The sequence below is a fragment of the Ornithorhynchus anatinus genome, chromosome X3 (assembly GCF_004115215.2).
Source record: "Ornithorhynchus anatinus isolate Pmale09 chromosome X3, mOrnAna1.pri.v4, whole genome shotgun sequence".
Lineage (NCBI taxonomy): Eukaryota > Metazoa > Chordata > Mammalia > Monotremata > Ornithorhynchidae > Ornithorhynchus > Ornithorhynchus anatinus.
The window spans coordinates 14,179,435-14,207,131 of record NC_041751.1 but is presented as its reverse complement, the minus strand read 5'-3'; the positions used below and the strand labels follow the sequence as shown (position 1 = coordinate 14,207,131).

Sequence of the window (27,697 nt, the reverse complement as noted above, 5' to 3'; positions counted from 1 at the left end):
TCTCAAAATGAAGATTAAGTCTGTGAACCCTTGTGTAGGACAAGGACTATGTCCAACCTGATTAGCTTGTATCTACCCCAGCATCTAGAACAGTGCTTGGTACATAGTGAGCACTTAAGAAATACCATCATCATCATCCCTACCCACAAAGAATTTACAGTCTGAAAGGATAAATTGGATAAATAGACAGGGAAATACTGACAATATGGAATCAGTTTTAGGAATTAGTAGTTGACTGTACAATTAATAATATACAAAATACAAGTCCTGAGGAAGGGGATAATACATATGTGAGAGAGGAAGCTGATAGAAACAGCAGGAAGACAACTAAAACAGTGGCTAAAGTGGAAAATAGGGTATCTACATGTACCTTCTCCGGAATGATGGAATCACTTAGTTGATAACTCAGATGCTTGGAAAGTCTCCAAGTGCCCCTGGTGCTAACCAACACAAATACTTGCAGGACTTCTCTAGAAAGTCAAAGTGTCAGCTCAGTGGTTTGAGCTTTCCAGATGGTTCCTGGTTTGAAGGGGTGAGTAAGGTCCTTAAAAACGCTTTGGAGGTGGATTTGGGGCAGGAGAGAATGAGAGGAGGCAAAGCCAGGGACTTTCCACCAGAGCTCTGAGATAATAATATAACAATAATAATAATAATAATAATTGTGATGTTTGTTAAGCACTTATTGTGTGCCAGGCACCTTACCAAGTGCTGGAGTGGATATAAGCAAATCAGGTTGGACACAGTCTCTGTACCCCATCGGTTTCATACTCTCAATTCCCACGTTACAGATGATCTAACTGAAGCAGAGAGAAGTGAAGGGGCTTGCCCAAGGTCACACAGCAGACAAGCAGCAGAGCCGGGATTAGAACGTCTGACTTTCTGACTTCCAGACTCGTGCTCTATCCAATACGCCATGCCTTTTCTCAAATGAATAAAATCAAGCATGAACTGTTTTCCAAAGGAGCATTCTTCCCATTGATTTTTCTTAGAGATGGAGTTTGCTTAAATAGGAAATTACTAAATGCCTCAGATTTTAAGAGAGGAAAATGAGTGGCTGATTGGGCACACTGATCCAGAATGACAAGCAACTCTTCATGCAGAGAACCCATTAGGTATATTTATTTAAAGTAAATTTTTAACCTACCCTCCAGGAACTGGAAAAAAAAAATCAAGACAATCTACCACTGTCCCCCAAATATTCTTTATTACTCTATCAAATGGTGCCAGATTTTTTCCTCCTTTTCAGGTGTCCTCATGTCATACAGTACACAGAATATTACTAATTGGTACCAGTCAACTCCTAAAAAGTATTTAGTGAACACCTGCCTTGTGCATAGCATTGTACTCTGCATGCTAATTTGAATACTTTTTTTTAATCAGCCACTTCAAGCATGATTATCATCATCGGCAGATTTTAATTGGAGTGCCTGGGTGCTGAGCACTGTATTCAGAACTTGGGGTCACTGAAGGAGCTACTTGGGAGTATACAGAAGGCGGAAGACACAATCCCTGCCTCTGGGGCGTTTACAATCTAATGTAGACTTACTGTGTCAGCTTCCATGCAGATCCCATTTCCTCCAGACTCTTACCTCTATTTCTTTATTCTTATTAACGTCTGTCTCCCCCCGCCAGACTATAAGCTCACTGTGGGTAGGACTGTGTCTGTTTGTTGTTATACTGTACTCTCCCAAGTGCTTAGTACGGTGCTTTGCACACAATAAGTGCTCAATAAATACGATTGAATGAAGGACCTGGGTTCTAATCCCACCTACACCACTTGTGTGCTGCTTGACCTTGGGCAGGTTACTTGATTGGCCTCAGTTCTCTCATCTGCACAGTAGGGATTCACTGCCTATTCTCCCTCCCATTTAGACTGTGAGCGCCATGTGGGACATGATTATCTCATATCTACCCCAGAACTTAGTAATTAATTAATGTTGGCATTTATTAAGCGCTTACTATGTGCAGAGCACTGTGCTAAGCGCTGGGGGAGATACAGGGTAATCAGGTTGTCCCACATGAGGCTCACAGTTAATCCCCATTTCCCAGATGAGGTAACTGAGGCACAGAGAAGTGAAGTGACTTGCCCACAGTCACACAGCTGACAAGTGGCAGAGCCGGGAGTCGAACCAATGACCTCTGACTCTGAAGCCCACGCTCTTTCCACTGAGCCACGCTGCTTCCCCACAGTACAGAGCTTGACTCATAGTAAATACTTAACAAATGCCACTATTATTATGATTGTGTGTATTTGCAGTTTTAAGACGAATGGATTGATGATAAAAGAATTACAGGTACACAGGATTGAACAATAAAAATATTTCAAGATGTGTATCGGTGAATACAAGTTTAATATTCATTAACCTGTAAAGCATAGGTAATTAGGATTCTTTCCCCAGTAGGTTCTATTACAACGTATACGTTTACAACTGGAGTGTTGCTTTTAAAATCCACCCAAGCCACCTTAACTTTGAATTTCTGCTTCTACGATTGGCAGTACTGAGCTTTAAGATGGATGTCAGAACGTCCTCCTAACATATTACATTCTGACAGAGCTCCCTGTAGTACCTAAACCCATCCTTCATTTGATTTCACCTAATCTACTTCTACCTACAATCCCAGTCTATCACGATGCAACTAGTTACATCCCTTCCTACTTTCTCACCGTTTATACCTGCTGCCAGTCGCTTTATATCCATTCGTTTTTCCCAGGAGCCTGAAGTTTCCACGTGACAGGGTAAGGAGGAGGGCCTGTTGGGGGCCGGGCTCTTTGAGAAGAATTGCAGGGCTGAAGAGTCAACACTAGCCGTGAGGAATCTCAAGGACAGAGGCAGCAGCTTCGCTGGGTCAGTCAGTTGGAAGTCGAGCTGCTGACCCAGAATGGATTGAGAAGCTCTCAGTGCTCAGGGGGTCAGTATAGTTTAGGAAAGACAGCCAGAGGAGAGACTCTCAGAACTGGGTGATGCTAAAATGGATATGAGAGGCTACGGATTCAGGAGGTACTTTAGCATGTCATTCTCGTGGTATTCTGGCCTAGTGCCCTGATGTTGGTCCAGAGAGAAGAGAAAAGGAGGAACAGGAAAGGAGTCCTTCGTTCTAGTGCCGGGGATATGCTTTCAGGGGTGAAGGTTTCTGACTAAATTGCCACCTAGAATCTTCTGGGCAGTGAGGAGTTCCGTAAACTATTTGGCCAGCATGGGCTGCACTCAGATGTAAACCCTTTAATATTCACCTCAGCTTTTCTGTATGTATCTGCAGTGTCTTTTAATGTCCGTATCCCTACCTAGATTGCAAGCTCCTTGTAGGCAGGAATCGTGTTTACTCCTTGGATTATACTTTCCCAAGTGTAAGTACCCCTGATGTATTGATTACAGCAACTACCAAGGCAAAGTGCTAAAGAATGTCAATGATCTTTCTATACTTTGGTCACTTCTGCCCTGAATGGGCCCTGCATGTAAAAAAAAATAAACACCTTCAGGGTAATTTTTCAATCTTCTTCACCCTGCTTGCCTACTGGCTCATGACAATCTGTGCCCCAGCAGGGCTAAGACTGACAGGGGTGAATGGGTTTGAGAGATGGCGAACAAACAGCAAGCACTGAAATCAATTCCTCTGTGCTGAGCCCTGATTAAGGTCCATCTGATATTCTTGACCAGAGATGCCATCAATTTAACTAAGGAGAGGCAAGCCCACATAGAAAACTGGTGTTCTAGCCTAAGACAATGAGTTGCTTAAGCTGTTCTGATGGAGTGATTTTATTAAATCATGCCCGCTCTCTCGAAACTCTACCCTTCATGACAACCTTGACTCATTTCTAACACTAAACTTTCAGATACTGTCCATTGCTGTCTCCCTGGTTATCCCTCCACTTTTTCCAGAACTTCTACTATCCTTCCATCTTTTCAGCCTCCTTTCTCGTCCAAGACTTCATTCCACCCGGTTTGATTACAACCTTTTTACTGGTTCCCTGTCTCCAGAGTCTCCCCTCTTCAGTCTAGCTACCTATATCATCTTACAGCGTGAACCCGGGAGTCAGGGGACCTGGATTCCAATCTTGGCTCTGTCCTTTGTATGTTGTGTGACTTGGGCAAGTCACTTAAATTATCTGAGCCTCACTTTCATCATCTGTAAAATGGAGTTTAAATGTCTGTGCTCCCTCCACCTTAATATGTGATCCCCACACATGACAGGAACTTTGCCCGATCTGATTGGTTTTGTATCAGCGCCAGTGATTGGAGTGGTGCTCAGTACATAGTAAGCACTTAAAATGTCACAATTCTTGTTATCATTATTATCGTTAAAATTACTATCATAACTCCCTTCTTCAATCACCTCCACTGGTCACATGATTATTTTGAATCAAACAGAAGCGCTTGGCTTAGAGCTGGATCAAAGTTTTCCATCAGCAGCCATTAGCCTTTCCTTTCCCAGCTTCTCCGTCCCTTCACTCCTGTTTCTGCTTTCACAGACCCTACGAGGAAGAAGTCAATACTACATTTTTGAAGCTATTTCATGTGATTTTTTTTTTTGTCTCTTCAAGGTGTAATAAGAACAGCTTTGCCAAACATGGACAGGGAAGTCAAAGAACAATATCAAGTGCTCATCCAAGCCAAGGACATGGGAGGACAACTGGGAGGTTTAGCAGGAACCACTACTGTCAATATCACACTCACCGACGTCAACGACAATCCACCTAGATTCCCCAAAAGTATGTAGCATCATGGTATCATCATGGTATCATCATGGTGAAGTCGCAATGAGTTCCATTTTGCATACAATCTCTAAGTGCAATCAGTGTAAATTGCTCTCTGAGTTTGAAAATGGCGAAAAGTGGGTAGAATGAATGTAATCCAGCTATTCTAATGATATCAAGCAAAGACATCATTCAGTTCCTACTTCAACCTGAAGTGGGAAGGCAACTGACTGAGGAGCTAAGTAAATTTAGCCAAATATCTTTTGAAAACAAAGAAAATATTAATGGCCTCTGTATGGTTAACCCCATTATTGTTTAGCACACAGTAAGCGCTCATTAAGTACAATTGAATGAATTACCTGTACATTTCACTTCTAAAGGTAATGTCTTGTAGGCCGCATTGTGATTTTTACTGATGGAAAAAATATACATATGTGTTTTTCTTTTGATGTGAAGTGGGATCATTTGAAATGGGTTCCTTATGGAAATGCTAAAGCTACTGATGACCTAAATTTAGATACAACTAAGACTTGCATTATAATCTTAACTTCAAGGAATTTAGGATAAAAACATTTTTTCTTAGACACCTAAAGATGGTTGCACCTGCTTTTATTATTCTGGTTTTATTTTCAGGTAAATTTTCCTGTTTTGTTAGCTCATGTAAGTCACTTGCTTCACTTGCTAACTATTACCCAACCGAATTCCTTACTGTTCCGATCTTACATTTTTTTTTGGTACTTGGTTAGTGCTTATTGCTTATTATTAGTGCAATCAATACAGTGCAATTGATGCACCGTAGTAAGCAATGGGGTAGATAAATAGGTTTCAAACTGAACACTGTCTCTGCCCCTAATGGGGCTCACAGTCTAAATCAAAGGGAGGAGAATTGAATCGCCATTTTACAAAGGAGGTAACTGAGGCAGAGAGAAGTCATGTGATTTGTCTAAGCTCATATAGCAGACAAGTGGTGGAGTTGGAATTAGAATTCCAGTCCTATGCCTTCCAGGTCTTTACCCTTTCCACAAGGACACCTCAGCACTTAGCACAGTGCTTGACACCTAGCAAATATTTAATAAATGCATTCATTTAATAGAGCACTTATGTATTTAGTACAGCACTTATGAACTTAATTATAGCTTCCTTTGCCCTCATAAATCAGTCAATCATTTTATTAAGTGTTTACTATGTGCGGAACACTGTACTAAGCACTTAGAACAATAAAGCATAACAGAGTCGTTAGACATATTTCCTGCCCACGAGGCATTCATAGCGTAGATTGGGAGACCGACATTCAAACAATCCAACCTGATTAATTTACATATACTCCAGTGCTTAGTATAGTGCCGGGAACCACACTAAGCCCTTAACTAATACCACTTAAGATAAAAGGTCTAAAGATGGAGGAAGAGTGATTATCTCATTTTTTTATGTCATCTTAAAAGCATAGGTCTCCTTCTTTTTAATTTCAAAGTATGCATGTTTGAAATTATTGAACTTGAGCACGTTGATGTAATGAAACCACTGCAAGAGCAGAGCAAAATATTCCATTCGAACTTCTCAGCTAAAGACTTCTGACTTGCGGATTGGGAAACAAGATGCCCTTCTTGTTATTTTCTTTTTTATCATTGTAGAAGAAATAGAGTTCAAAGGTTTTCTTTAAGCATTTGCAGGAGGTTTAAGTTGACTGTCTTAAATAACCCTACTTTCCATACTGCCTTCAATTTTCCATTCCGTCCACAGATAGTGGATGCACAGAAGCTGCCTGTTCTAGTAGACAGAGCATGGGCCTGGGAGTCAGAAGGACCTGGGTTCTAATACCAGCTCCTCCACTTGGCTGTGTGGGAGCAAAGTAGGGGAAGGAAATTTCCCTCAAACATATCACTTGGGTCACATATCTACCTTAAACGGGTCTAACAAGGACAGTCGATGTTGCCAGAGCAGCCCCAGAACTAGGTGAACAAAGCAAACATGACTCCAGGCCTCAGGTGAATTACCTGATGGGTTCAGATCTGGTTAAGCTTCCATGCTCATTTATTAACTATCCAATCATAAGGGTCTCACGGCAGTCCCAGAGCACAGGCAGATGAATGACGGGGTGAGAAGGATTGTTGCTAGCACCCCAAGGCCCATCTGTCAATCGCTGACCAGTAGCTCTTTAGGAGGAACCTAAGGACATCTCCTGATTCACAGTATATTGTCTATTTTAGCACAGTATTTGAACTGTCAAGAAAAAGCGGCACCCGGTATGACAATCAGGTCCCGGTATTGTTGACGCTACTTAGGAAACATATTAAAATACCATCGTTGCTTTTTTTAAACTAGTTTTAATAATTGAATGAAATAGTTTTATTCCTCTCTACAACAGTTTGGTTCATTTTAAAGTGCTATTCAGTAATTAAAAAAACACAAACATTTCTGAGTCAGTCACAAATTGTTTAATCTCCCTTGTGACAATCATCACAATATGTAACACATATCTGGCACTATTTGTATTCTACATATGTTAGAACTCTAATTACTGGAGTCATTCAAAATATTGAGCCAGATTCTCCCAATGTGTGAATATCCCAATGGAAATAAATGATGTACCTTTGGAAGTTGCATTAACTCTTTCAGAGCATTAGATGATCTGCCATTTTATAATCAAATGATTCAGCCAGACGGAGAGACCCGTCTCCTGGTGCTATGACTTCCAGAGGTGATGAAATCCTGAAAAAAAATTCATCTGGCTAGCGTGGAGGGCTAAATACTGCAGTCCTGCTTCAAGGATGGGTGGAAATCTCCCAGTCACTCCCCACTCTGAGCACAAATAGCAGCAAGAAGAGCAGTCCATATTGACCCGTCCCCCCGCACCCTGTCACAGTCCCACTCCAACATGCTCATCCTGCCAGTGTATGAACCAGGAAAACTAAAATCTGCATACCCCACTAGATGTATACCCCTTTGGAACACAAATTTAGTATACTTCATATACATTGTTTATATATTTATTTTTTTTTGATTCAGCTCTTTATCATCATCAGCAGTATCTACTAAGTGCTTACTATGTGCAGACCACTGTACCAAGGTGGCGGACATGTTCTGTGCCCATAATGAGCTTACTTTTGTCCTGACAGGTTCGTATTATTACCTGTCGGATTACTATTTTTCATCCTGTTCCTAGTACCGTATCAGTAAACAATTTATGTTCGTTTCCCCAATTATGTTGTATACTCCTTGAGGACAGGGAATATATTTCTTGCTTCTCTTGCATTTTCCCAAGAGTACAGTGCTTAGGACTAAGGCAGTACTCACCAAATACTATTAATTGGTTGGTATCTTGCCCAGAATTTGGGAAAATCATGCAAGTTTTTTCCTGAATTCAACTAGAAGTTTGACTTGGTCATATGGGTATGGTGAAGAAGGCATTTTGCAGTACAACAGCAGGATTTGAAGAATAGAGATCATAACGCTGACACTCTTTTAGTGGATGATTTTGACATAAGATTTAAGGAAAGTGATAAGGAAAATGTCTTACTGTCTGAGTCATCTCTGCATCTGTTGTTCCTCAATGTATATTAAGAAATTAATTTAACTCTTGGAATAACTCTGGAGTGCAAAATTATGTTTCCAAAAGCATGATGATCCACATGGGGCACACATAAGTCTCTGAAAGAGTGCCTTAAAGGGGTATTTTCTTTTTTAGATCCCTAGTGATGTGATATTCTCCCTCTCTCTATCTCTCCCTTCACCAGTATATAATATAATGTTATATTGTATACAAGGCAAAATGTCTGTTGGACACTACTTTGTTATCAGAATGCTTTTACTTAATTGGCAATATTCTTATTACCATTTAATTTGTACTTGAGCAGATTTCTTTAGCCTCGGGTCTTTAAGAAAATACGAAAAAGAAAATCAAGTATGAAAGATCTCTTATGCCACAGTGGTGTGACTTTCATCAAGTCGTAATGCGGAGCAGTAAGACAACATACAAAGAACCTCTTTTTTTTTCCATCTATGCCCTTACCAGCAGATGACTGCCTTAGAATCAAGTAATTTGCATATTGACTAGTTGCTGGTGATTTTGTTTTTGTCATAAGAAAATGAAAAGCATACAGTTCTACAATTTCATTTTGGTAAAGATAAGCTATTTCATACTGCTTTCTTTCGTGGCTCGTTAAAGACTTTTGCAAAAATAATGAAATGATAAATTTATATGCTATCGTGTTTGCTTAAACAATTAACAATTCTCCCTTATTTCTTGATCACATGGCCTTTCTCAAAGGTTATGTAGTACGTCATGCAAGAAGAAAGTTCAGGAGTTGGATGGTGCGACTCCTTGAACCCTCATTTAAATGATGAATTGAAAATGAGTCCTTTCTCCTTTCTTATACGTAGGAGGTATATCTGCAGACTTATGCCAATAGGGGAGTATCTTCTCTGAGTACGTACCATAGAGCTGCTAAATCAATAACAGAGTGAGTGACTTGAAACTCAGAGTTGTGGGATCAGGAAAGTTAGCATAAATGTCCATTCTGCATTTCCACCTTTTTTTTTTTTTGCTCTTCCTCTGACATCTCAGTTAATCAGTGATATTTACTGAGCAACTACTTAGCACTGTATATTTTGTAATCCAGTAGCAATGGGGCCCAGTGGGAAGGGCAAAGGGCTGTGTGAGATTGGGCAACTCACCTAACTTCTCTGGGCCTCAGTTTCTTCATCTGTAAATTGAGGATTCACTACCGGTTCTCCTTCTCCCTTAGACTAAGAGACACATGGGGGACAGAGACCGTGTCTGGAATTTATATTGCCTCTATCCTGGTGGCACCGTTTCCACTTAGAATACAAGGCAGTTTTTAAATCCTGAAGATAGCAGGCCCCAAACAGCCAACAGAAAACACTCAGTACTGTGTGCAGTGAACATAGAGAGCTACCTGTCAGAGGAATTTGTGCAGGTTGAACTTAGTAGTTGGCATAACAGGGATCTGCGTTAAGTAATGGATGACAGTTCCATAACAGATTGCCAGAGATTAACCTAGGAGGAATAGCCGTTCATAATATGTGACACATCAGTAACCACTGATATGTAAGCCAAGTATGGCGACCATTACACTGTTGGTCTAAACATCCTGGATAGGTCAGTTGAGAGTAGGATACTGTAATGGACCATTTGGTCAGGATGCAGTAGCAGAATTTTGTGTCTATGTCTGTGTAAAAATAAGAAGTACAGGTGGCCGTCTCAAGGACGAGAATTTGATCAGGAGAACTATCAGATGCCCCAAAATGGCAGTGGGTTAAGGAGCTCTCAAGAAAGTAAATGAACCCAAGTTAGCATTCAGCTGAACTAAAACCATAGGTTTGTTGGGTGGAGCCTTTCATCTACTGTGAGCTCACTGGAGGCAGGGTATCACTCTTCATTGTGCTACTGTACTTTCCCAAGCGCTTAGTACAGTATTCTGCACAAAGTAGGCACTTAATAAATGCAATTGAATGAATGAGTGAATTGAACATATACTTTGTGCAGAGCACAGTACCAGATACTTGAAAGTTCCCAGTAGCGGAGACAATCCCTGCCCTCAGTGATTTGATAGTCTAGTAGAGGTATAGACACTATAATAAATTACAGATGGGAGGAAGTGATAAAACATAACTGTGCTTGTCCTCTGGAATGGAGACTCTGAGATAGTGAGCTAAGGCAAGTCATTTCACTTCTCTGTGCCTCAGTTACCTCATCTGTAAAATGGGGATTGATACTGTGAGTCTTATGTGCGACAGGGACTGTGTCCAACCCAGTTTGCCTGAATTCGCCCCAGCACTTAGTACAGTGCCTGGCCCATAGTAAGCCCTTAGTCAATACCATAATTATTAGTAATTATTACCTAATTAATTGCACGTAGAAGGACAGGTTAGATATTTCAATACCGACAAGATAATATTCAGGTAAATATTCCAGGTCCCCCAACATACCAATAGGTTCAGAAAGAAATAATTGTACCGTATTTCATTTCTGACAAACTCCTTGGTGGTCTATCAAGGGAACCTCTTCACTTCTTTTGCCTGAGCAGAAATTCGTATCTATCCAGTGGAGCTGATTGTCAACTGATCCCATTTCACCACAGTGAATCAACTAGAATGTCGATATTCACATTTTGACTAAACTTCAAACTCCGAATGTCCACCTGGAGTTTTCTGTTTTGTTTTGTTTCATTTGTTTTTTTTTTTTTCAATCTACCCAGAAGTTGAGATACTCTTAATTTCTTTCTCCCTGCTATGCTTTCCTTTATGTACTTTATCTTGATGGGAACTATATGTGATTTCTTCTTCCATCTTTTATTTTGAGGTATATTTTATATAGGTAGTGCCTATTAAGATGTTTCCTATATGTCAAAGTAGAACTCCTGGAAGTTAATAGTATAATTACATAGTACATCATAAGAGCTCTTTGGCAGAGTTGAAGATTACTTTAGAGTTTTGAATTAATCTGAACGACCCCAGTTTTATTGCTGTTGCGTTTCGAGAAATGATGAAATGCCAAGTCACTGGAAATAAACCGATGGAACCTAAATAATCTGACATGAGTAATGTATAGTTTCTCTGACTTGCTCTGTGTTCAGCCGACTTTACAACCACCTACAATATTTTATTGAGAATTTCTTGTCTTAATGAATCTGGGTGACTTCCAACTTCCTAAAAAATATAACTGCTATGAAAAGAACAGAAATCCAGTGCACTGTGTATCTGTGTTTTATGTCGATTGAAACCATACCTCACAAAAGAAGTAAATTATGAAAGCCTGTTCCAGTTATGTGAGCTACAGATGTTGTCTCCTGGTATGGGAAGGCTAAGTTTCTAAATAAAACTCTTCTTTTTTAGGGGGGAGGGGGAAGTGGGTCAGAGAGAACTCTCAACTCCAAAGTAAACTGAGTTTTAAACATGTCCTCAAATCTTTTTAGCTAATGACAGGATTTGAGTGTACATACCTTCTGCTCTTGACTTTAAAAATGCCTTTCTTAATTTGAACTAACACAAAGAAATGTTAGTCTGACTTAACATTTCTTATTATTTGCCCCATAAACTTCCATTTCAGAACTGAAAACATGGATCTCAGCATGTTGCCTTGAATGGGAGAAAAGCATTGTGAGAAAAAAAAAATAGGTGCATAATCTCTATTCACTAAACTGCACCAAAACCCTTCCATAACACATATTTCACTGAATCTCTGCCAATTTTTCCTTCAGCAATTTAAGAGGGTGGGATGAAGGGATAAGAGGGAAGAAAATTCACCGGCAATGATCAAATGATCAAGCATTTTTTCTCCTCCAGATATAAACGATAATATTAAGTTCACATACCAAAGATTAAGCCAATGATATTCTTGTTGCTTTCCATATTATTGCAGGATCATCTGGTAGAAATAGTAGTGACAGTACTTACTGAGCACCCACTGAGTTCAGTGCACTGTCCTAAGTGCTTGGAAAAATGCCTGTAGTTTTTAATCTCCTCATAATAACAGCACACATATCTCCTGTTTCTGTTTCTGATAGGCCCTAGTGTCTCCTATTTCCATTTTGCTTAATCAAAATGAATTGGCCAACAGTGTCTGTCTCCAATCCATCAGTGATATTTATTGAGCGGTAATTGAGGGCAGAGTACTCTACTAACGCATGTGGGAGAGCTCAACAGGTGTAAAAGTACCACAGCGGGCAACGCCTGTACAGACTACTGGAGTTCGTACCCTAATGGAAAATTTTGCAATCTAATGCTTTCACAGTAGTTCGGTAATAATTCCATATTAAGCTGATGTTGTTGATTTTTCACATGCAAACATGCCTTTATTTTTCTTCTTTTAACGGATATAGTCTAGTCACTTTGTGTTTTCCTGTGGACAGCGTGCTATAGCCAGAGGCCACATTTGCATATTAGGCAGGCTGATGATTGCAAGCATTTAGCTGATTGTGCCTGAGAATTCAAGCGATTGTAGAAAATCCTTCCCATTCCCATCAGCAGACTGTTAGTGTTACAGACTAAGGATCCAGCAAAGGAGAATATTTATTGAGCATTTTGGGGTCCAGATGCCAGTTCCAAGCAAGCAGTAGGGAGAGTACAAAAGACTTACTAGAGATGATACATGATCTTTAGAATCTTACTGCCTAGTGGGGAACTACAGACACTTAAATAAATGAAAAAAGGAGAAAGCAATGGAGTATATGTTCATAAGTACTAATGGAATATATGAGATCAATCTATATGTGATATGAAGGTCATGTTTTATGTCTCACGTGATAATAAACCATCCTGCTGATATTATTTGTGTTCACTCTTATCCAGCCTGAGAACTTACATATCTCTTGCCTCATTGTTCATGGTCTCTCTCACGTTCCATCTCCTGGACCCCCAGAGAGTGAGAAATATGTATAAATCCCTGCCTCCCATCCCCAACCAAAATACTTACTAGACTTACCTTTTATAGAAAATCTATAGAAAGCAAATCTCTGCAGGAACATGATAAAGGAGTTGTCTGGGTAGAAAGCTCTTTTGCACAGTTGATGTTTGAGTGAATTTCCAGCTTATTTTTTTCCATCTCTTGGACAGCTGATAAGGTTTGAGCCACAAACCATTTTCAATCTCACAGATATCAGGATGTGGCATGATAATTTCTACCTCGTGTATCTCCTGAACCAAGGGGATGAGAAGCAGCTTGGCTCAGTGGAAAGAGCCCGGGCTTGGGAGTCAGAGGTCATGGGTTCAAATCCAGGCTCTGCCACTTGTTAGCTGTATGAGCCTGGGCAAGTCACTTATCTTCTCTGGGCCTCAGTTACCTCATCTGTAAAATGGGGATGAAGACTGTGAGCCTCACTTGGGACAACCTGATTACCCTGTATCTACCGCAGTGCTTAGAACAGTGCTCTGCACATAACAAGCGCTTAACAAATAGCAACATTACTATTATTAGCAGTTTCTGATGTTCCTGTATCTGTAATACAATTAGAACCGGGGATTCGTCATTGAAATGCAAGGTCTGTATGTGCATTTATTTGTATGAGTTTTTCCTAATTGCTAGAAAAGTGAAAGCGTAAAATAATAACCAGTCTCAACTCTTTATCATAAACTGATGTGGAGAGTGATGTTACTACCATTTGAGGGCACAGAACTCCTTAGGAAAAGGAACTCTATGGAGACAAAAACCTGTTCATCTTTTAGCCCTAAATCACCTGCCAAACCTGCATTCATGGAGGTGCACTAGCAACTCATGACCAAATGAATCCTCATATTCAGATTGTCTTGGTGAGCTAAGAATGCACTGGGCTAAACGTTCTTTGGATCATCTTAAGGGATTCAGTTTTAGTTACGTATCCTAGGAGCTCCACCTTGTGGCAAACAATGTCACTCTTGTTAGTCCACATCTGTGATACTTTGTTCAATTGTATTACATTTTAAATAAAAGTGAATATTTTTTCTCTTAAATTTCTAAAAATCCAATTTGGACAGATTCTATTTTGAATATCACCTTGTTATTTCTTCATAATTGAGTTTGAGGTGAATTTTCTGCAAGAAGTTGTTGCTCAATAAATGTCATACTGTTGATGAGGATCATTTGGAACCTTAATTTATGCAAATGTACGCTTCTTTTTTGTCTCATAATTGCATCCTGGCTTCATAATCTTTCACTAGATCTTTGCAGGAGAGAAGAGTTAACCTAATAATCATCTGAGCTGGAGATTAATATCGTCTCATATTGATTGCTCCTTGCAGGTATCCAACCTTTCTCCAGCGCTGAACTTTCACAGATTTAATTTATTTCCCACAAGGCACTTCCTTCTTCTCTTGATAGTCTCCCGATATAATCCGTTCTCCCAATATAATCCGTGAATCCCTATCGATAACACGTTTCTTTATAATATTTCGTTAGGTATCTTCCACTTAAAAGTCCCTGAATCTTCTCCAGTTGGCTCAGCTATTGGAAGAATCCGAGCGGTGGATCCCGATTTGGGGAAAAATGCCGAAATTGAATACAACATTGTTCCGGGAGATGGAGGCAATTTGTTTGACATCATCACGGATGAGAACACCCAAGAAGGAGTTATCAAGTTGAAAAAGGTACCGAGAAAAATAAAATCCAGTTAGTATTTTCACCATTCAACCTTTTGTTTATTGTATCTGCTAATCGTTTGCAATTTTTCAAGTACTGTTTGAAGGGCTGGGGTTGACACAAGTTGACCCGGTCATATAAAGTCACAATCTCATACCCCAGTCCCATAGGCTCACATAATCAGTGGTCTAACTTTCTGGAATCCCCTACTATTTATTTCCCACAGGACAAGAGGACTCCAATTAATAGGCAGTTAATAGCTGAGATAAGGTAGAAACGGTGAAGTTAACCTGGGGAATGTCTGCCCGGTTATGAAGTGGCAAGGCCGGAGCTGTTCTCTGGGCAGGGTTTCATGGTCTTCTTCTGCTCCACCTTGTGATAACCATTCATAAGTGGTAAAATATCATCACTATCTTAGTTACTTCTCCTTTTCCCTCTCACCTGCCTCCACCCCCTCAAAACACAGTGAAACTCCTCAATCAAGTAACAAAAATAATCCCCAATTGGCTCTGTGTCTGATAAATCTTGAAGAAGGGGCATGTGGTGAGGGGTGAGAAAATTGCCAAAAGAATGTTATGGGAAGAAGGTTACAGGACGTGGAGGAATAGGGGTCTAGGGGTAGTTCTCAGTTATGGGTGCAAGTGACTTCTTAAAGAAGCAGATTGGTAGTATTCAGAATTTTTTTTTTTTTTACAAAAAGGGCTTCCAAAACGTAAGCCACTTCATGCACTTCACACATCAGTCAATTGGATTGTCAGATTAGTGGTGTTCATGGGGTAGAGATGAGTCTATCTACAGGTTGATAGGAAAATAAAGCCCTCCTTTTATACTTAGTGAAGTCAAACACATAGAACACTATCTGAAAATGAATAAAAAAGAAAAATGCATTTAATTTTCCCTTTGCTCTTTCAATTCACTGCACCTTATGGCATAACATTTAGATGTGCATAAATCATCAGAGTAAGCGACACTTTCACATATATTTATAGCTGATGTGAAGTCATATCATTTAGCGTATGGGATTTCTCCCTCTGTTTTTATAGGAGAAATCATTCAAGGTACTGTAAATACAAGACATCTTGCATCTCGGTGTAAAATATGTTACCTTTGAAGTTTATTTTCAAACTCTTTGAAAATCTGTGATGCATGTGACCCTGTGAAGTGGATGATAGTTTTATTTTTAATTAATTCATTTTCAGTGTTATCTGTTGAGCACTAACTATGTGCCAAGCACTGTACTAAGCACTGGGGTAGATACAAGCTAATCTGGTTGGACACTGTCCATGTCCCACCTGGGGCTCTGTCATAATCTTCATTATACAGATTAGATAACTGAGGAATAGAGAAGTGAAGTGACTTGTCCAAGGTCACACAGCAGACGTGTGGTGGAGCCAGGAGTAGAATCCAGATCCTCTGACTCCTCGGCCTGTGCTTTTTCCAATGTTGTTTCTCTGACCTCTGGGGTCTAATCCCCATTCCATCATTTGCCAGTTGTTTTTCCTTCAACAAGTCACTTAACAGTACACTGTTTCATTCCCTCTTCTGTAAAATCAATCAATCAATCAATAGTATTTATTGAGCACTTACTGGGCTCAGGGCAAAATGGAGATGAAACCCCTCGTATCCCCCTTAGACTCTGTGCCCCAAGGGGGACAAGGACAGTGTATCCTCTAAAAGTATCCACCACAGAGTTTTCAATCAATCATATTTATCAAGCACCTAATGAGTCAGAGAACTGTACTACGCATTTGGGTAAGTATGAAATACTATTATAAGAGAGTTGGTAGAGGTATTCCCTGCCCACAGTGAGCTTGCTGTCAAGAGTTTTGCACTACGCTTGGCATGTAGTGAGCGTGTAACAAATTTCACAAGCATATTTGGTACTAGTAGCACTGAAGAGCTGGTTTTGGGTGTGGATCTAAGCGACAAGAGTGCGCCTTTCCCCTTGTTAGCCAGAAGGCATGGGACAGAGGAGGGCTCAGCCTTCTTCCACACCTTTACTTCCCTAACCAAAGGTAGGACCTCATTTTAACCAATCAGTCAATCAATCAATCAATCAGTCATATTTATTGAGCACTTACCGTGCACAGAACACTGTACTAAGCTCCTGAGAGAGTATAGTGTAACAGAGTTGGTAGACACATTCCCTTCCCACACTGAGCTCACAGTCTATCGGGAGAAGTTCAAGATTTCTTTTTCTCAGCAATTGTTACACATCCCCCAACAATTTATGAGATAAAACTTTGACTTCTTATTGTTCAGAGCTGAATGACACTTGCTATTTTTTTTTCAGTTCTGAGTTTCCTGGATGATTTTCCCAAGTAGAAAAGGTGTTCATTCATTTATCAAATTGTTTTCATGCAATCGTATTTATTGAGCACTTACTGTGTGCAGAGCACTGGACTAAGCACTTGGGACAAAAAAATATAACAAACAACAATATAGTCTTTTAAACACAACGTGTGTATGGTTTGAAAGAAGAATTTGCCACTAAATTCATTGCAGTTTTCCCAGCTCTAATTGGCATTTCTGATGATTACTATTGTTCAGGATCTTTACAGTTCCACCCAACAGAATCCCAGGCTTCAATCTCAGCTCCTTATGTTTTCGGGGTGATTTCACCGTGAGGGACCTATCATTTCTAAGTAAAAGCCATTTATTTTCTATTGTGATGAAATTACAACACTTAGGGAAAATGTTCGGTTTCTGCCAGTGCAATATCAGAATCATTCATTTGTCTCCCTACGAATGTCTCTCCCGTGTTGGAAATTGCAGCATTTTTCCTGGGTTAAATAAATAATAGCAGGCCACTCAAATTTATGTACCGTCATATATGAGTTAGAAATATCATCTATTGACTAAGCAAAACCCCAGAAGTTGCCTATGAATCCACAGTGGTTAATCACACAGAAAGTAAGGAATAGTTATCTGTACAACTTGCCTGTGTCACTAACCTTTAATTTTCCAGATGCTGCTCCTCAATTCTATCTGCTTTTCAGGCATGTCTGAAAAACCAGTGCATGACTAGCAGTATTTTCGATTAGTCAGTCAATTAATGATATTTATTGGGCCCTTACTCTGTGCAGAGCACTGTTGTAAATGCTTGGAGAAGTACAATAGACCTGGTAGACATATTCTCTGCCTCAATTTACAATCTGGTCAGGACAGAGATATCAATAACTTACTGATATCTATCAAAATAATTGCGGTATTTGTTTAATTAGGGACTTTATAGAGTACAGAAGATATGTACTGAAAAACTCTTGATCATTTTGAGTTCTCAAGTGCTTAGTTGACAACGAAAGTCTGAAATGGCAGTTGGAGGAATATAAGGTGTGAATATGAAGACTTTCCTGCACCGTTATATATTTTTTTTTTTTTTTTACTCATTGTCTGGCTCACGAAGCTCCCCTTCTTCTCTGTATTCTCTTCTTTAACTCTTAGGTTAGGACAAAAAATACACTATGTCTAAGTTGCTTTATCATGATTGAATGCCTGGTCAGTCCAGTTCTGAGCCTACATAATAATAATAAAGGTACAGTGGGGATGAGTGGAAAGAGCAGCTACCTGACATCTAGAGGACCTGAGTTCTAATTCTGGCCCTGCTAGTTTCCTGCTGTGTGACCTGAGCAAGCCAGTTAACTGCTTTGTGCATCAGTTTTCTCATCTGTAAAATGGAGATTCAGTATACGAGCACTTAGACTGTGAGACTCATGTGGGACAGAGATTGTGACCGAGTTGAGTATCGTGTATCTTCCCCAGTCTTTAGTTCAGAGCTTGGCACACAGTAAGAGCTTAACAAATATCCCTATTATCATTATTATTGCATACTATGAGCAAAACACTGTACTAACTTGAAAAAAAGGCACTCTGTCAATTACCTGCTGTGTGACCTTGAGCAAGTCAGTTAATTTTTCTGTGCCTCAGTTTCCTCATCTCTAAAATGGAAATTCAATACATGTTCTGCCTCCAATTTAGAGTGTGAGTCTATGCCCGACCTCATTATCGAATATCTACCCCAGTGCTTTGTTCAGCGTTTGGCACATAGTAAGCACTTAATAAATATCCCTGATACTATTATTACATACTAAGTGCAAAGCACTGTGCTTTATACTGTGAGCTCACTGTGGGCAGGGAAATGTTTCTGTTTACTGTTATATTGTTATTGTTATATGGTACTCTCCCAAGAACTTAGTACTGTGATCTGCACACAGTATGCACTCAATAAATACGATTGAATGAATGAATAAAGGCTGGAAAAAATGCACCCTTGAAAAGTAGACACAGTAGCTGACCACCAGGGAGTTCACACTCCTCTGGGGAAGGACAAAGACAGGCAGAAAAATAATGATCATAAAAACAGCAAAAACGATCTAAAAGACCAGGCTCAAAAGAATGCATTTTCTTGGTTGCCATTCGAGGCTGCAAAATTTTCACTGACCAAAAAGAGAAAGGAAATACAATTTCCTAAGGAAATGCAATGCAACAGACACTGCACTGTACTGGGAGTATGGTCACTATAATCATATGAGAAACAGTTCTTGTCCCACATGAGCTTCACGGTATAAGTAAGAAGAACAGGTATATGATGCACATTTTCCAGATGAGGAAACTGAGCCACAGTGTCAGTCAGTCAATTGAATTTATTGAGTGATTACTGTGTGCAGAGAGCAGGCACCGTATTAAGCACTTGGGAGAGGACAGTATAACAATAAACAGACACATTCCCTGCCTACTTTCAGTTTACAGAGAAGTTTAGAACTTGCCCAGAGTTAAACAGCAGGCAAGTGGCAGGGCTGGGAGGGCAGAGTTGGGATTAGAATCCAGGTCCCCTGACTCCTAGGCCTAGGCTTCTTCCACTAGGTAAATTGAATCTGTAAGAATTGACAATTTAGAAAGGTATGAACACTCATTGATTTCCAACAAGCATTAAGCAGCCTTTTCTCTTTAGTGGTGAATGGATCTGAAAAAAAGTGAGATTAGGTTCTTTGGGACAGAGAAAAGTAATAAGCGCTTGGGGCAGTATAATAAAGTTGGTAGACAGGTACCTTGCCCACAAGGAGTTTACAGCATAGAGGTCATGACAACTTTGCAATCAACAGTGGATTGTTCAGGGACCCATGATATTTATTTCCTACATGAAACTCTTTTAATTATTTCTGGGAATAATCTTTCCCAGAAAGAAACTTGCTTTTCAACTGGAATTCAGTCATTTGAGGAATACTGCTCATAGAAAGACAGCCTTGCCTAGTGGAAAATGCCCACAACTGGGAGGCAGGAGAAACTGTTTCTAATCCCAGCCTGGTATGACATAAATACTGTGTCTGAGCTCATAACCTCCTATCTACCCCAATACTTGGCACAAGGCAAGGATTTAGTAAATACCCTAATTATTACTGTCATATAAACAGGATTAATAACCCTGATATTCACCTGAAATGATGACATTTGGAAGCTAGGCTTGATCAGAGGATTTTTCTAGGATAGTCTCCTAAAGGGATGAAGGAGGGAGAGGAATGGTGAGGTGATTAAAACCATGTCCCCACGTTCCTTGAATCTATTTTAGTTTCAGGACAGCAGAAACAAGTGGAAGTATAGGGAAGGTCAAGACTGGTCATTTTTAAATGATTTTTAACCCTGTTCTTAGGGACCTACAAAATGAGCTTGTTAGCAATTGATTCAGCCTGACTCGATTTTTTAACTCCGATATGCCAGAGAGGGGGTTCCTTAGCGCTGTTGATCCGGCAATTAGCAATCACGTGACCCCTACAAATAGGAATTACGTTCCGAGCTGTGAAATGATGGGAACGAAATCATATCGTTCATCTTGAGTGCAGTTTAGTCTCTTATCTGAAATGAGCAGCCTGGGAACCTCTCCATCTCTGCTATCCCTGAATTACCTGACCTCTTCTAGTTAATGGCGAAGAGGATTCATTGAGCATCTCACCAGGTGCTGTCTCCAGAGAGCATGTTGTCAGTAATGGCAATGTTGAGGCTGACTGTTTGGAATCACTGAATTATAAATTTAAGGTGTCAACAGTAGTATCGATTCAGGCAGCTGTATTTAAAGGAAAATACAATGGCTACCTCACTGGCTCAGTCAATACTCTGCATCCTGTAGCTGTTCAATACCTGTGAATTGAATTTAACAGAGTAGGTAGTGAGTTCAAAATAAATGAGATAAACTCTTTGTTAAACTCCAAAACATTAAATTATCTCTTGGTTCCATTATGTATCTCATCAGCACTGCATCCCTGGAATAAGTTAAATAATAGCATACAAGTCCACGTTTTCCCAAGATGCAAAATTTCTGTCATTTTTTCGTGTCCTGATATTTTATTTGGAAACCAAAAAAGAGATAGACGTTGTGGAGGTGATAATATTTTATTGTCATAGGAATCATATTTGTGATTATCTACAATCCCAGTGTTGTAATGCTGGTGCTTTTTCATATGTAGTATTTCTTAAACCACAAAATCCTCGCTTGAATATTATATCTTGATACCACTAGATGCCAGTATTACCTAGGAGTCCATGAAGGAATGATCCTTTTATCCCTTAGATGCTTTCTAGCTCTGTTTTTTCAGCCCAGGTACCATTTTATCTTAAAAAAATCTTTGCTAACAGATGAAATTTGCGACTGGGTTAAAGGATAGTTCAGTTGATGTTCATACCTGTGCTTGCCCTCATATACCATGCAATCATGGTACATTGAGACATTTGTAAACATGTTTTATTTCCCCCCTTGTAAATTTTCCAAAAGGTCAATTTGGGAAACACTTTCCCTACAGTCTGTTCTGTTATAATGTGTTTCCATTACATGATGTGGAAAAGCAGGTGGCCTAGCTGATAGAAGCCGGGCCTGGAAGTGAGAGGACCTGTGTTTGAATACTGGCTCTATCACTTACCTGTGATGTGACCTCGGGCAAATCACTAAACTTCCCTGTGCTTCAGTTCCCTCATCTGCAAATGGGGGATTCAAACCTGTTCTCTTTCCTTTTTAGACTCTCAGTCCCATATGAGACCTGATTATTTTCTCTCTGCCCCGGTGTTTAGTACAGTTCTTGGCACATTTTAAGTGCTTAACAAACACCACAATTACCATTATTATTATAAACTATTATGGGTGGAGCCATACCATCAAACAACACGCCGGGGTAGGAGCCGTATCTGTTGCCGAATTGTACATTCCAAGCACTTAGTACAGTGTTCTGCACGCAGTAAGCGCTCGATGAATACGATTGAATGAATGAATGAACAGTGACAAAGCTGAATGAGTGATCTGACTGAGATCCATATTGTGTTTTTTGTTGTGTTCGGGTTTTTTTTTGCATGTGTGTGGTATTTGATAAACACTTACTATGTGCCGGGTCCTGTGCAGAGTCCTGGGTAAATACAAGGTAATCAAATTAGACACACTCCACATCCCACGTGGGACTCACAGTTTCATTCCCCAGTTTATAGATAAGGTAACTGAAGCCCTGAGAAGCTGTCAGTCAGTCAATCATCTTTATTGAGCACATATTTTACTGTAGGAGGAATATTCATTCAGACAGTCATATTTATTGATTTATAATTTATTTGTTTATCACCAGATTTATTAGTACTCATTCACTGATTCAGCAGTTTATTGAGTGCCCTAACTTATATTATACTATACTAAGTGCTGAGGAGAGTACAATATAGCAGTAAACCAACGCATTCCCTGACCACAGTGAGCTTACAGTCTAGAGAGAGAGTAAACATTTGCACACACATTTGTGACATCACTCACGGTGTGACAACCATGAAACAAAGTTTCCTTTCACGTGAGATTCTTTAAGACTCCATCCTTAACATAGGAGGATTGATTATATCAGAGGAACAGACACTGGACGCACAGAACCCCTCACTTAAATCAGACAAGACATCAGTGAGCCCATAGGAACCCATTTTACGTTCCCTTTTGCCTTGTCTTTCCTTCAGCCACTGGATTTTGAAACGAAGAAGGCGTACACTTTCAAGGTAGAAGCCTCCAACCTTCATCTCGATCATCGCTTCCTCTCGGTGGGGCCCTTCAAAGACACGGCCACTGTGAAGATCAGCGTGTTGGACGTAGAGGAGCCGCCCGTATTTAGCAAGGGTCTGTACACCATGGAGGTTTACGAAGATACTCCCGTGGGTACCATCATCGGAGCTGTGACTGCCCAGGACCTCGACCTTGGCAGCAGTGCCGTTCGGTAAGGAGATTTCCTCTCCTGGCACAGCGTCAAAAGCGGATTCGCGACGTCAGCCTGACTGCAAGATGTTGAGGGAACTGGCGGTGGGGTCGAGCTGTTTTTCTTCTTTAATATCAGAGGGTTTGCTAGGTTCCAGAAATGTGAGCCCTGATAATGGTGCTTCTAAATCAGTGACAAGAATGAACGCGAATTTTGTGCTGCAAATTGATTCCTGGTCAAGGGAGGTGGAAATGATGGCAGAAGCCAGGTAATAGAGGGAGTAATGCTTGTGAGCTCATCACCGAAATGTCGGAGGAAAATGGAGGTTCATTCTCCTTAGATTGTCTCAGCAGCAGGGTCAAAATGGGTGGGGAAGAGTGGAATGGAGCCGTCACCAGCTGCGAGCTCTGTGTCCGAGGGCAGAGGCAGAAAGAGAGGTCAGAAGAAACAAGTACCTTCATTTACTTCTCTTTCTCTATTCCTAAGAAGCACAGCTATTTTTCAACCCCAAATTGCTCTGGTGTTCAAGGCCATCCATTCCTCATCTCCAGGCTGTGGTAGGAACGGTGACAAAGCTGAACAAAGTAATCTGACTGAGATCCAATTGTGTTTTTTAATTTTTTATTTTTTGCACGTGTGTGGTATTTGATAAACACTTACTCTGAGCCAGGCACTGTGCTGAGTGCTGGGGTAAATACAAGGTAATCAAATTGGACCCAGTCCACGTCCCATGTGGGGCTCACAGTCTCAATCCCTGGTTTACAGATGAGGTAACTGAAGTCCAGAGAAGCTGTCAGTCAGTAAATCATCTTTATTGAGTGCTTACTGTGTGCAAAACACTGTACTAAGCACTTGGGAGAGTAGAATATAACAATAAGCAGATATTCCCTGCACAAAATGAGTTTTCAGTCTACAGTGAGAGTCAGGGCAGAAGCCAGATTAGGTGGACAGTTTAGCTTTATTCCAGCTCTTTCTAAATATCAATCAATCAGTTGTATTTATTGAGCACCTGAGTAGTAAGAGCTTGGGAGAATAGACTAAAATAGAGTTGGTAGACATATTCTCTGCCCACAACAAACTTAGTTTTATTCAAAACCCGAATTCCAGATTCACTCAGAAATTTTCAGTACAACATTTTAAAATGAAATCTTTCCTCCAACCAATTCATGGTAATGTATCAACAGACCCGTTTTGATAAAGGTGTAATAAGCACCATGATTAAAGCAAGGAAACACCACCTTCTTTTAAATCTTTTGTTTAACGTGCCCATACACATCCAGAATTATGTGGTTCGTCAGGGGAGTTATCTCACAAAGAATCCCTTTTGAAAAATGAGTTGTCCTACTGAGAACTACACAATTAAATTGAAGGAAATCTATTTATCGACACTTTTAGGATAATTAGCATTATTATGGTCAACTTCTACTTGGTTCTTTCGATTTAGGGGATACATTACATCTCATTTTACACACTAATACCTTGCACCTTATTATAATAAATCTTATTTTAAAATGAGCCTTTTCATAGACGTTGCTCTGGAAAGCCTTCAAAATTTGCGGCAATAAATGAAATGGCTGTGTCCTTATAAATCAGTTAGTGCTTACATTACGAACATCATCCTTTGTAATTAGTAAGTAAAACCATCGGTCAATTTAGTGAATGTTTAGCGAGCTTCCGCTGGTTCCATAGTATGGTATTAGGGAAGCAGCATGGCCAAGTGGTTAGAATACAGAACTTGGGAGTCAGAAGGACCTGGGTTCTAATTCTGGTTCTCCCACCTATCTGCTGTGTGACCTAGGGCAAGTCACTTAACTTCTCTGTGCCTCAGCTACCTCATCTGGAAAATGGAGATTGAGACTGTGAGCCACATGTGGCTGGTATCCAACCCGATTTGCTTTTATCTACCACAGTGCTTAGTCAGTACCTGGCACAGAGTAAGCGCTTAATGAATACTATAATTATTAGATAAAAATCAGGGTGGTTACAATCCTGTCCCACTTGGGGTTCACAGTCTAAGTAGGGGGAGAATGGGTATCCAGTCCCCAAAATTGGAACCCAGGTGCTCTTTCCACTAGGCTACACTGCTTGCATTTATTTACACACTCCTTAGCACTCTAATAGCTTTGTTTACTCAGTTATTTGTTTCAGTCACTTGAATTGTAACTAGGGCTATATTTGTGACACCCTCCCCTCCCCCTCCCCCCCCCCCCCGGTAGTGTAAGCTCCTTCTGGGAAAGGAACGCGTCACTTTCTTCTATATTTCCCAAGCGCCTAGTAGAGTGCACTGTACCAAATGGGCGCTCATTAAATGCTGCCCTACTCAAGAATACTACCATTACTGTGGCAAGTTTCTTTGGCCAACAGTCATCATATTTGACCAATTTCACTAGGAAAACATCACAAAGTCAATGCAATTAATCTGTGATCCACTGAACAATAGGAATGGAAAACATGAAAGGCGGACCTTTAGCAGCTAAAATAAAGCACAAAGATCTGCAGAACAAAGCATCCACAAATGTTCTCTTTATAGAAATTAGTTAGCTAGTGCTCTCCGGAAGCCAAACCCATTCGAAATGGAGATGACAATCATCTGATAATAAGATCTTTCTTTATTTCTTTTTAAATGCAGAGAGAGAAAGAGAGAAAGAGAGAGACACTGAGGCTATACTATCATGTCGTGGCTTAGAGAAAGTAGTGATTCTTTAGAGATAGACTTAGTGTGTCCGAGGATTTTGATAACAATTAGAGGTATTCATTAGGTGTTGAGGAAGGGATAAACAGTAGTAATAATAAAAATGATAACTGTGGTGTTTGTTTAGTGCTTACTATGTATCAAGGACTATTCCAAGGGCTAGAGTAGCTGCAAGTTAATCAGGACACAGTCCCTGTGCCACAAAATTCTTACAATTTACATAGAAGGGAGAACAAGTATTGAATCTCCATTTTATGGATGAGTAAACTGAAACATAGAGAAGTGACCTTCCCATGCTCACATAGGAGTGTTGGAACTGGAATCAGAAACCAGGTCCACTGACTTCCAGGCCTGCACTCTTTCCACTAGGCCCTGTTGCTTCTTGGGGAGTCCAGAGGCAGAAAGAATCATGTTTCCTATTGTCTAGGGGTTTACAACTGATAGAGGGAGACAAATAAAAATGATTGATAAATATTGAAAGTAGGAAGCAGGCTCTAGCAAAAAAGTGGTTTAATGAATCAGGATGAAACATTTCTAGTAATAATATTTATTAGTGCAGGCTGTACCTGGCTAAATAATCAAATGTACAAAAAAGATATAATAATAAAACATGAAACTTGAAATAATGCTATTAATAATTATAGTATTTATTAAGCACTTATTATGTGCTGTACGAAGCACTGGGCTGATGGCTGAGTGAAGAAGTAGAGAAATAATCAGGTTCAGATATGACCCGAACCATGTGCAGAAAACATCAATAAATTAGAAGCCTGGGATATCTGGCTACTTTAGAAATTATTTTAAACAACAGTGTAAAATCTCAAAAGGATTAAAGACAATTACCCTAAGATAGTGAAGGCCTACTTTGTGTAATAGCCTGTGTCTACAGAGCCCTACCTAAGACTAGAAATTTTCCTGAGTGACACCGAATCAATGTCATCGGTGAATCTGACACGCAACTTTAATAGTCAGGAGTCCTGGTTTACTATGATGCACAATGGGTACCAGACAGAGAGGGTTCTGTTGTGATTCACCCTCTCTAGGAAGGACTCGTGGGAAGAATTATTGATGGTAAGTTACCAAAGCGGTTGCTGACAGGTGACGAGGAAGGAATGATCTTAGCCAAGGAGGACGGGAAACACGTCCCTCAGAGAAACTAGCCCCCACCAATGACCGCTTCCTCATCTTTAATAGTTTCAGAACATCAGTGGTCAGGGTGAATCTCCGTTGCCTCTGCCGAGTTGTCAAGATACCAAGGACCTAAGGTAATCTGAACAGCAGGAGTAGTAAATCTTTCATTATTTTGAGTTCACCCTTGAGCATACTGACTTGGCAATAAAGAAACCATCATTTACACTCTTCTTTATTGCAAGGTAAGTAAGCACTCCAGGGAGAAATATAAGGAACTGTCAAACCGGCCTGGCTGCCGTTTGATAAATGTGCCATCATTGCATTTGGGTGTCTTCTCTTTCGTCCACACAGGTACTTCTTGGATTGGAAGAATGATGGGGACAGCTATTTTACGATAGATGCAACTGAAGGAACTATTGCTACCAATGAATTACTGGACAGAGAAAGTGCCTCCCAGTATAATTTCTCTATCATTGCAAGTAAAGTTAGTAAGTATTGGCGGAGTTAAGATCAAAGAGTTGGCTGATGAGATTTTCATTCAATCTGATCATGCAAGGAATTCAATTTGTGTCCCACGTGGGTCAGTCAACCAATCGATGGTATCCGTTGATCATTTATAATGTACGGAGAAGGAGTAAGGCCTATTTGAAAGGTCTGGGAGTCATAGGATCTGGGTTCTAATCCTACCTCTCCCAATTGCTTGCTGTGTGATCTTGGGGAATCCATTTAACTTCTCTGTGCCGCAGGTCCTCAACTGTTAAATGGGGATTAAATACCTGTTCTCCCTCCTACTTAAACTGTGAGACCCATTCGGAACAGGGACTGTATCCTACCTGATAAACCTGTATCTACCCCAGTGCTTACAACAAGTTGACTCAAAATAAACATTTAACAAATGACATAATATTATT

The 27,697-nt window shown here is 40.2% G+C and overlaps 1 protein-coding gene across 2 annotated transcripts in view; it reads left to right on the top strand.

The window, feature by feature from the left end:
* Positions 1-27,697, top strand: part of CDH12 (cadherin 12) — a 503,695-nt gene that overhangs the window by 463,555 nt on the left and 12,443 nt on the right. For both annotated transcript variants that reach the window (XM_007655500.3, XM_039910661.1), the window contains 4 exons: positions 4,541-4,708; positions 14,586-14,773; positions 22,731-22,984; positions 27,138-27,274. In XM_007655500.3, coding sequence (XP_007653690.1) covers positions 4,541-4,708; positions 14,586-14,773; positions 22,731-22,984; positions 27,138-27,274 — 747 coding nt within the window. The remainder of the gene's footprint in view (positions 1-4,540; positions 4,709-14,585; positions 14,774-22,730; positions 22,985-27,137; positions 27,275-27,697) is intronic.